This window comes from Daphnia magna, linkage group LG9, assembly GCF_020631705.1.
Source record: "Daphnia magna isolate NIES linkage group LG9, ASM2063170v1.1, whole genome shotgun sequence".
Lineage (NCBI taxonomy): Eukaryota > Metazoa > Arthropoda > Branchiopoda > Diplostraca > Daphniidae > Daphnia > Daphnia magna.
Window position 1 is genome coordinate 3,639,542 of NC_059190.1, and position 11,270 is coordinate 3,650,811.

The 11,270-nt window shown below is 41.4% G+C and overlaps 2 protein-coding genes across 2 annotated transcripts; one reads left to right on the forward strand and one right to left on the reverse strand.

Annotated features, from left to right (window-relative positions):
• The first annotated feature begins 265 nt into the window (after positions 1-265).
• On the forward strand, positions 266-4,396 carry LOC116930634. The gene is made up of 5 exons (XM_032938022.2): positions 266-941; positions 1,510-1,633; positions 2,225-2,454; positions 3,200-3,372; positions 3,443-4,396. The coding sequence occupies exons 1-5, from the start codon at positions 811-813 to the stop codon at positions 4,111-4,113; spliced, it is 1,329 nt and encodes a 442-aa protein (XP_032793913.2). The 5' UTR covers positions 266-810; the 3' UTR covers positions 4,114-4,396.
• A 2,968-nt stretch (positions 4,397-7,364) lies between these two features.
• Positions 7,365-11,264, reverse strand: LOC116930612 (AP-1 complex subunit beta-1). The gene is made up of 10 exons (XM_032937990.2): positions 11,126-11,264; positions 10,853-11,042; positions 10,614-10,784; positions 10,313-10,532; positions 9,953-10,240; positions 9,612-9,886; positions 9,181-9,543; positions 9,005-9,118; positions 8,380-8,946; positions 7,365-8,293 (listed from the first exon to the last, which is right to left on the reverse strand). Exons 2-10 carry the CDS (start codon positions 10,958-10,960, stop codon positions 7,616-7,618), a joined length of 2,784 nt encoding a protein of 927 aa, XP_032793881.2. The 5' UTR covers positions 10,961-11,042; positions 11,126-11,264; the 3' UTR covers positions 7,365-7,615.
• Between the last annotated feature and the right edge of the window lie 6 nt (positions 11,265-11,270).

The window sequence follows — 11,270 nt, forward strand, 5'->3', positions numbered from 1 at the left end:
ACCTGTTATTTATTCTGAAAATACATGAATCCTTGCTGTAAATTTGTCATTATCTGTTTAGTTCTCCTTTAGGGTGGGGTCTTTATTGGCCAGCTGCAATACGCATACACACCTGCAATTAGAACCAATCAGATCGACAGCCCAAGGCCGGACGAATAAACAAAGGGAATGACTACCTAGCTCGACTTCTCTCTGACAGAGCATTGATAAAACTATGCGTACATCTACACACTCAGGTAAGCGTTACACACCCGAGTCTTGCCATAGAGCCTGGAGAGTCTCAGCTGACAGTGCCCTAAGGGTAAGGAAACGTTACCTGGCGGCCCAATTTTCGTTCTCCCCACCTTTACAGACGAAGGAGGGAAGTCTTCTCAAAGAGTCGAAGAAACTATAGCCAAGTTGTTCAGTCAGTTGCGAACAGTGGCCCGAGCTGGACAACCAAATAACCGTCAGTCAGGTGGTGACTCACGACAAGGAAGTTTAATTTCATGTTTGCTGTCGAAGTTCGTTGAGTGGAATACATCAGAGCTTTATAGTTTGCTTTGTTGTTTTCTCGACGTGCGAGAAAATATACAAGCGAAAAAAGAAAGAACCAACGATCAGAATTCAAGACAGTTTTGATTTGAAATCTGAGCCTGTGTGTGCTGTTGCATCTGTTTTCCGATTTTGGCAGTGATGTTTGTGCACGTGCTGGATTGAAATTGCCAAGCTCTTTTTCGTTAGTCACAAGGAAACGAAAGAACTTGGTTATTTTGGCTATATAGTACGCCTATCGGCTGTGTATAGGAAATACCTAAAGGGAACACAAGAATGCAGAGGCCTCGTCATCTTTCCCTTCGTCTTGTGTTGATGTTGGTGGCTGTATTCTTGTCGATTAGGGTCACTCGAGTGCAGGGTCATGGTCGGCTGGTCGAGCCTCCGTCGAGAGCTAGCGCATGGAGGTAAACTAACGTTTTCTTTACCCTGTCTTTTCTTCTTGTTTTTGCTGTTTCCCTTTCGCACAATGTCGATACCCGGTTCACCGGCTAATTGTTAAGAACTCGTCATCATTTTCTTCTGCCGTTAGCTTTCGTCAGATTCTTGATTAAATTGGTCTACCCAGAGGATTTACCTGGTTCTCTTTTTAGGTTGATTACATTGAAGTTTGGAATGCGAAGAATCAGCCTAGAAAAAAAACGAAAGAAAAAAACTAGATCGCCTTGTTTTTAATTCTAGTTTTTTCCCCTTCCCTTGTCTGGTCGGATTTATTACAACATTGACTCCGTTTTCATAGTTTTGCATTTTGTCTGCTTTTGGATAAGATAATTTTGTTTTAGGATGGTTGGTGTAGACCACGGAATTCATAACGTTACGATAGTTGCAGAAAGAATTGCAAGACGAGTTCAGCGGCCTATCATTAGGCAAATTGATTTCCTATTTCCCACACTTCCTGTTGTACGGAAACCGTCTAAATTCGATGTAATCAAGGATGTTCTTGACTGCCAATTGTCACGTCTATTATATTTTTAGGTATGGCTTTTCTACCGAGAAAGATTACAATGACAGTGAATCTTACTGCGGAGGATGGGCACGCCAACACCAGCGCAACGGTGGTAAATGCGGGGTGTGCGGAGATGCATGGGATTTACCCCAGGTAAGTTCACACACATCATCGCGTGAAAGATTTTTCCCTCTACCATCTCTTTTTTTTTGCGGTCGAAGTCGCTTAACACCTCGACACTTTCCGTTCCCCAAGTCTCGCACATTTTGCCTCCTCTCCCACTATTCCCTTCTATTGTATTGTTTGGTTTGTGCTTTACTCTTTCAAAAATGATTATTCTTTTGGTGAGACACAACGGAATCGAGAGCGCAAAAATTCTTTTTCTGGCCTCAATTGCCGTTCGAAATCAGTGACATCATTCTTGTTTTATACCTGAATAATGTACGCAATTCAATTTCTCGTCTTCCTTTGAACTTTACCGTCCATCGGGCGGAACTCCCGACTTTTGCACCCACTTCAGCGTCTACATAGTGTAGTCTATAATGCAGAATATAACAAGAACTAGGTTGCCCTAGAAAGCGGAAATAGATGCAACCATCCATCACCTAATTTTTATTTCAGCTTCTTCTTGCTCATTTCTTGTTCCCAAATCCAATATTGTTGATGATCTATGGCCTTTCAATTGTTCTTCCGGTTTTTGTTTGACGTATTTCTTTTGACGATTAAAAAATTTCATGGTTGCAGCCTCGCGCGCACGAGCATGGCGGTCGCTACGGTCAAGCTGTAATTGTTCGAACGTACAAGATGAACGCGGACATCGAGATTGGTATCGAGCTGACGGCTAACCATCAAGGCTACTTTGAGTTCCGCATTTGCGAGCACAATCTAGCTAAACAGCCGGAAACGGAGGAGTGCTTTGATCGCAATTTACTACGCAGGTCCGACGCCGACGCCGGCGACGCCCAAAGCCACAGGTAAACAATTTCTCTGTACACAATGCTTCTCATGGAAGCGAAAATAAGCGTTACCACTCAAGAACCTTTTCCCTCCGGTTTTCGTAACGTGCGTTCCCACTCGAAAGCTTTAATTTCCTACATTTGATATGCCGTTGTCGAAACTATGACTTCACTCTTTAAACGCTTCAGGCTAAGAATAATAATTACTTTCGCTATAAGCATACATCGTGCTTTGTTTATGTCATCAACTTATCGTGCGGATCGGTTGAGGTTTTTTTCGCCAACCCGATTTCTAAGTGGGAAAACAAAAATTCAGTCGCTCCAAACTTCGTATACTTTAGCGTCTTTCGACTTGATCAAATTGCCATTGCGAGTTCTCGTGAAAGAAAGATGAGAATTTAATTACTGCGCCCCTCTTTCGCTAAGTGTTCGTGCGGACATTGTGTTCGTCGCAAACTCGTGGCAATTAACAAGCGTGACATTCTCAAGCTTTCATATTGTCACGATAAACTTAGTTTAAAGAAAACAGATTTCCCGAAATTCCTTTCGATTGAATTGTTGTTTTCTACTGCTGTATAACCAATGCTTTCCCTCCGTTTAAGATTTCCTCGCCCATAGGCAACAAAAGAGAATCGAACATGAAGATTCACCATATAATATGGAGACGCTTAAGAGAATTAGAAAAGTGGAAAAAGAAAACAATAATCCGGGAAAACGTGAAATCGTGCTAAGTAATGTTCCAATTTTGATCAATGGATTTCAGGTACTACCCAGGGGAAGGACATAATGTCGTCTTTCGTTCAACTTATAAGCTACCTGAGGGTCTAACGTGCAGCCAATGCGTGTTGCAGTGGCGTTACGTTGCTGGCAACAACTGGGGTAATTGCGCTAATGGCACTGAAGCCGTCGGATGTGGTCCCCAAGAACATTTTTTCGGTAAAAACTATATTAAAAATCGAACTGAAAAGGCATGAATACAAAATAATCCACGCCCAAATTGTTTTAGGTTGCGCTGATATCAAAATTACAGAGGATGGAGTGCCTGACGCGACTACGATTTCACCGAAGATGACCACAACAACAACATTTAAACCGAGGACACGAGGAACTGTCACTTCACGTTACGTTCGACCAACCAAAACCGTGGAAACTACGACTTCAACTACGACAACACCTACAACTCAAAGACAATCATCTACAACATCATCGACCACCTCAGCTCCGGAATTGGCGCCTCCGGTGTACCACTACAACTACTTTAATCCGGGAACTTACATTGGAGTTATCATCACCCTTGCCACACTGCTATTCGCCATTATTTGCATTGGAGGAACGATTTTGTATTTTTACTACTTTCATCCGATGGTCAAAAATCTGATCAGCGAACGGTGGCGACATGTGCGCAGCCAAGTGAATCCATCCGAACGCAAAGCTCCTCTGAAGTTGCCCGCTTCCGTTTTTGCACAGCAAGAACCTCCCCAACTTTCGAATTCGGGAGATTTGAAACCACCAGTTCCTCCACGTGCGATCCGTCGAATTGGGGATATTCGTCTATTGTCTTTGACAATTAGCGAACCACTGGATGTCACCATCAATGGTATCTCGGTGCCCCGAGATGGTGCCAGTCCAACCACGTCCGGCCAGAGTGCTGAAGAAAAGAATTCTAGCTCCGCGTGAATCATCAATCATTGACTTGCTTTTCTTCCGTTCCCGAAGACAAGCTATAGGCAAATTGTTTACACAACCACTAAAGTTCCTTTCGAGCCGCATTTATTGGGGCCATGTTCTCAGATTTTCTCTTCATAAATCGTCTAACATACTTCCTTTATATGTACATTTTGCCTATCATCCTAAGAATCTAACGTCATCCAGCGGCATTGTCTCAGCCGCTTGAACAACATGGGCTCTCAAAATGAATGTACACTGTCAAAGTTTCAAATATAACGTGTAAATATGAAAACTTGTGTATTAGAAGCTCATTCGCGCTGAATATAACACCGATTTAACTGTAACGAACTATTTTTCTATTTGCCCAACAAATATGAGGTTTAAATTCTGCTGGAGAAATGTCATACAGGAGAAGATGTCAACATTTCATGGTTGATAATGAGTTGACGTAATGATGCAATCAATTTGGATTGCACTTTGAATTCCTGTCACGAATTTCACCTTGAACGCGTTTATTTCATCATCACATGATCTAGGCGTGAGGGCAAGAATCTTTTCGTAGAATGCCTTGAATCTTCAAACGATGCAAACTCTTCCGGTTCGCCATGCTGGAAACGTGCCCTGCATTCACGCAGTCTCCATTACACGAAGTAACGTTATGGGGGTTTGTTTTCGCATGCTTAAACTCTCCTAAGATACGGTAGAAATGTTTACAAAATAGTCTGGGTATACAGCTAAAAAACAAATCTGGCTAGTGGGCAATTTCCTTCAGGTTTAAATATGTTCTGTACAACGTTCACCAATGGCTTAAAAGCTCTGTGTTTATTTGGTCTTTGTTTTAACCCGAAAATAACAACAAAAAAATGAATTAAGATGTTTTTTTTGTTTTTTTTCAGATTATGTGGTCATTGATGAGTTCTGTATTGTCATAAATAAATGGAAAATTAACTTCCGCAGTTTCACTGAAAGTTGTGATAGCGAAAGCGTGCGATTCATGGGATATACAGTACAACGCAACACGTTTATGTTCAATAAAGGTAAGTTCCATTTGTCCAATTTTTCTCCAGTCGACGACCGACGTCACGCAGTCGGTTATCGAAAACCGATGCTCGGGAAAGTTGCTTTCCCCTTCGCCACACCTGCGGAGTGTGTTGACAAAAACACCCTCCACACTCAATTGTTTTACAATATACAAAAAGATTGGTAACGCAGAAAACGGGAGAACCAAGGCGGACCAAGGTGTTGCGCAAGCAACACTTTTATTCCGTTTATTTAAAAAACAGCTCGGCTGACGAGAAAACCAATACTTTTTTTGAAGTCAGCGTTCAATTCTGAGTATACTGTGTGATTTTTATTGAATTCCATGAGATGTCCGTTTTTGCAGATTTTGGCAAAAGTGGGAAGGCTATACCCTTCCCACTTTTTCATTTTTGGCTAAATTTTAGATTTTGTTAAAAATACATGATTTCGAATCAAAATTGAACGAGGATCATGAAAAACAGGTTTATTTTCTCCTAGGACTTGTAGTTTTTGAAAAGGAAGTAGAATACGGAAGGTAAAAGTTGTTGCGTCCCTTTTGTTCCATAGATTACAAAAAAATTTTAATAATTCAAAAAGTATAAGTCCCATGAGAAAATAAATTAGATTTTCTTAATAATTGTTAAGTTTTATATCTAAATCACGTAAATTTATATCTGGTTTTTGAATAAAAAAAAGAAATGAGCAAAAATCCGACTTTGCACTAAAAAAATCTGGCTTAAAAATTTCACTTTGGATTCGATGAAACTATACCTGTTATAATCAAATTTCAACGCTTAATATGAATAAAATATTACCTTTCCCAATAAATAATATAATTTTTGTTTAAAACAGAATCAACGTGGTTTTTAGCACAGCCACATTGAATTAAACTAACTCAAAAACTTTAAGTCTCCCTTGAAAACGAAATCAATGGAGACATTAGGAGATGGACGGTCAAGCACACCAAAGCATTTGCTGGAACTGGCCAGATTCATGTTGGGAATCCAGCCTATCCAGGAAGCGATAAGAGTAATCGCTTTGGACTGCAGTATAGTGTTCTCGGGGGAAGTCAACTGGTGCTTTTGACTAGAAATAAACACAACGGGAATAGAAAAAAAAGAAGAACGCAAAACTAGCTACCGTATCGAACGGGAACAGACAACCAGTTAAATTGTAACACAATGTAAATTTCTTTGTGTAGTGCATAAAGAACTGATCACTCCAATTCCCCTGTATTTAGGAGAGCTATTGAGCACGAGGATGGCATTTTAACAGTATAGCCGTCTATTCAAATATCGAGATTTATTATCGATAGTATATTATGTTCATCAACTGAAGTGTATAATTTGAAAACTATCTTGAGAACGTCAGATTTACAGCTCGATGTCAATAATGCTACAAAAGCTTTCAACGAGGATTACCGTAAAATGCCCTATCTTCGTTCACGTGTAAGATTATTTATTCAGCCTTAACGATGCGTAGTCTGAGTATAAGCATTAATAGTTCATGCGATGGAAAGATCGCTGCTAGAAGTTCAAAAATAAAAAAACAACATAAAACATTACTACATCCTGATTACATAGAAGTATCAAGCCATCGTGCGATGCACCTTCTCCAGGTGCCAATCTCTGTGGGTATAATAAAGAGATTACGATTCCACATTGGGGAGTCTTGTTTTCACTAGATTTTATGCGAATACCGACTGATGAATGCAACATGAAAATACGAGAAAGGGGAAATAGATATCATAAGCTTTTGCGCAATGCAAGACCATCATTTTCACTGGACATCGAGTGAGATCTTTGCAATCTAATGCTAAAACATGCTAGTATGGCGAAGAACAACGGGAATAACGATGCCGTGTGCAATAAAATGTATTCCTCGTCCATTGAAAAGTGCATTTACTTTCTACTTCAGTTAACCAGCGAAAGTATATCCCAAGGAATCAAGATAATCTAAACCACTGATTTCTATTTGAAGACGGCACAGTCAACACCTCAATCAGTAGCATCGGTCGCTAGCCGTTATCAAAACAAAAGAGCTTCCCTTTCTACCATGACCACATCAAAAACGGTATGAAAGTAATGACTTTCCATTTCATCTGGAACCACAATCCGGATATTCCTTCGATGGGCAGTTGTAATTTATGTAGTAACAAATCATCAACGGACTGGGGAAATGAGGATATTCTATGGTTGACAACAGTAACTAATTAACACATAAACTTACTAGCAGCATGATTTCGATAACACAATGTGTATGCCAAGAAGATAGAAAACAAATAATTATTACGCTCCATCCAACATAACAGCAAAGAGAAGAAAGGTACGAGGGAAAAGCACAGGAGGAATGTTGGGTGAAGATGAAAAACAGTTAAAGCTAAGCTCAACTGACATTCGAAATTGAAACATGTCTACACTGGTTCACGGAGACAAATTGGGGAGAATAAGAAAAGAAAAAATTTGAAAAAAAACAAAACAAAGAATAACATCTAACTGTGAAGGATAGCGTCAAATGCAGTGTTGACGCCGGCTGAAACATCCGGCGCCCTAGTCTTGACTGCCAGGATCAGTGTTGGATTGCCGGGTTGCATCTTCAACTCGGAAAGAATCCAAATACCGTTAACTAGCTTGAGTGATTGATACAGCATGTCTTGACCTTCGACGTTACGCTTTGCGATGGTGAAAACGTTGTTCTGCTGCATCTTGGACGAGACGGCGTCGGCACTCATATTCACGTTGTTGATGGTGTATTGTACCTCATTGGCAGCAGGGATGTCCTTCCACGTAGACAAAAAGACCCGTTTGTCCATTTGCCCGTCTTCAGCAAAGAAGATGTTCATCGGCATAACGACGGCAAAGTAAAAAACGTCAATGTTGTTCTTGATGGCAACTTGAAGGTTGGTGAGGGGTTCCATTCTCTGGACGGGACCAGTCGGATTGAGAGGCAAAACAGCTTCATAAGACTGATTTGGTGCCAATGGAGAGACTACGTGTAATGGGGCAGCAGGCACCAAGCCAAAGCTGTTCTTGTTCAGTTGAACAGCAAATTGCATCATGGGTTGCATGGCTCTGTTCGTCATCGTCATCTCCATTTGAATTTGGCCGTTGCGACGAGAGAAGGTGCCTGTAATCTCTAGGCCTTTACCACGAGCAGCTGGCAACCACATCTGAAACCCAATGGAAAAAAAAAGGATGTATGTTATGTATGTTACTGATCGCTGTAGCGCAAAGAACAAGCGGTTACGGTTCTGACCTGCTTTGGAGCGACGTACGACGTAGATGCGGAAGGTGCAAGACCGAAAATGTCACCGAGGAGACCAACAGAAGGTGCTGGTGCAGCTTGCGGCGGCGGAACGGAAGGACTATCGCTGAGCAACCCATCCAACCCGCCGCTCAACAGATCCAGCCCGGATGAAGCGAATGGCGTGGCGGGCACTGAAGATGGTACTGGTGGACCGCCAAGATCCATTGTTAGTAGATCGCCAATCAGCGATTCTTGGGTGGGAATTACTCCAGAACGCTCTCCGTGAGAAGGGCTCGACTCCAAGATGTCTTGTGATCCAGAGCGAGTAGGAAGAGCACGGCGGGAGGAGCCCAATCCACGACCTTCCACAAAAGCGGAAGGCGGTTTGTGATAGACGGAGGCCAGCGAAGCAATGTGACAGACGAGTTCATCAAGCAGTGACGGTTCCAGAAGATCCGTTTCTTCAGAAATCAGTGGCTTGTCAGCCAACACCACCTCACGTGCCGCCGCCGGATCAGTCGACAATAGACGCCAGTAAATGAAGCCACGATCACGTAAATCTGGGTTGTCGGAATCCTGGGAAATACCAAGATAAGTAAGTCACCATGCAACAGGGAAAAACAAAGTTAATTACCTGTGTGGCTAGTGTCAGAACTTGCTGGACCAATTCTTGCGTGTCCGCAGGGCGTTTGAGGAATAGCTTGACTATGGCGGTTAGCAGCTGCAGCTGTACTTGGGTACTCTCATCCTAAATTGATTAAAATATTGATTTCAGTTTTCACGCATTGTCGAATAGAATTTTATTATTACCTGGAAGCCCTCCAGGAAACTTTCCAATAGTTCATCAGCATTGTCGATACGTTCGGCATACTCTCCAATGATCCAGATCATGGAGCCTCGGGCTTCAGGCTCATCCAGCGTGTCCAAGTTCTCGCATAAGGTGGAGATGATGCTCTCGTAACGATTGGGGTATTTGCGGAAAATATCTTTGATGACGACGATAGCCTCTTGCACGACATAATTCACTTTCGTTTGAATGAGGTCAAGTAAAGTGCTAACGCATCGCTCGGCCGAGGGTTCAACTTTGATGGCGCATCGACCGATTGCTCGCACGGCTTTTCGAACGAAATCAACATCTACTTCTGTAGCGTACTCCTTCAGCTCAGACAACACCTATTCGTAATAAACAGAAAGTTACATAAGAATATTCCAAAATGTCAAGTAATTTTTCTCTTCCAGACTTGGGCAATGTTGGATTGATTGGCAAGACGGATCATGATGTCCAGCTTCTCCAATTTGACGTAGATCGGGTCATTGTATTTGACGAAGAAAACCTTCATTTCGTTCTTCAGAATGTCTGGTCGTTTTTGAACAATCAGATTGATGTTTCGCAAAGCAACATACTGAACTTCCGGTTCAGACGACAAGAGTGTCACGAGCGGTGGAGCCAATTTTTTACTCAAATTAACAACAAAGTCTGCATCAGGTGCCATCATTTCCATTAGCTTCATTAGGACTGAAAAGCAATGTTAAAGATTTTTATAAAATAAATAAGCCAGTACAAATTTTTGATGCAATATACCTTTTACGGCACTGAGCACTACGGCGGCATTTGCATGAGCCAAACGAGGGGTAATTCGCTCACAGATACTTTGAGCCTCCCTTTCGTCCTTAGGACTATAGTTAGAGATCGAATCTAGAATAAAAACTTGACCCCATTCAGTGCACTCATTCAAAGCTGTCAAAAGCTTATTAATAGTTTGGGTATTCATTTCCACAAGAGGTACACCACTACTAGATGCTTCATTGATTTCGGATAAAGCTGCAACAGCATTAGCAACCACCATAGGATTCGAGTCGCTCAAAAGTTCTGTAATTTAACCAGGAAACAATAATGAATCATTTGCAATCTCACACTTTAGTTAACTAGGAATTGTCAAACCTTTTAGTTGGTCAAGGAATCCTTGGTCTTCTACTAGACTAGCATTGATGTCATGCAATTTTGCCACACACACTGCAGCTGTTTTTCTGACATAGGGATCCTCATCCTTTAGACATTTTCTCAATGGTTCACACAAGTATTCTGTGATCTTGTCCACTCTTATGCAGCCCATTGTCCGCACAGCTAGAGCTCTTATAAGAGGATTAGGATCCTCACAATCCTATTCACCAAGCATAAATCATTATTCTATTTATTTTGAATCAAACTAAGTTGTTGCATAACTGATCTCAGTGTACCTTACCTTGACAAAAGTGTTAACTGCCATAATGGCCATATCAGGTTGACTCTTTGCATAGTTCATCAAATAAAGGTAAACCAATTTTTTCAGTTCCAAGTTGTCAGTTTGCATGCAGTTAACAACATCTGGGAAAAGTGCTGATACATCCTTCCCAACAGTCATTGATGCAATAACCTGTAAGTAAAAAATTCACACATTATTCTTGAGGAATTCCAACTCTGTGAAACCCTAATAAAAACTACCTTTTTGACTGCTTCCCGTTTCTTTTCTTTTTTTTCACTGTTCAATTCCGATTTCAACTCGAAAATTTCACCTTTTTTCGTGGTAGTGAAGTATTTTGAATCCGTCATTTTAGACAAAACTGAAGGGAACTGAGTTGTATTCGGCTTAAAGCTGAAAAAATATAACTTTTGCTTCTACTGAAGACAACGACTACAGTAAAATAAAATGTTATAAGGACAATTAGAAATAATTCAAGTTGGGAAGAGAGGTGAACAGATGAAAGGGATAATTACCGATAAAACAGCCGAGCTCGTTTAAAATTTCTGAAGAGCTTTCGGGAGGGCGTTTATTATGACAGTTGGGCTGTCAGCTGATGAAGCTTGTTGCAGACGAAGTTCAGTCACCTAGCAACCAAGCTAAGCTGCCACTCTGGTAAAC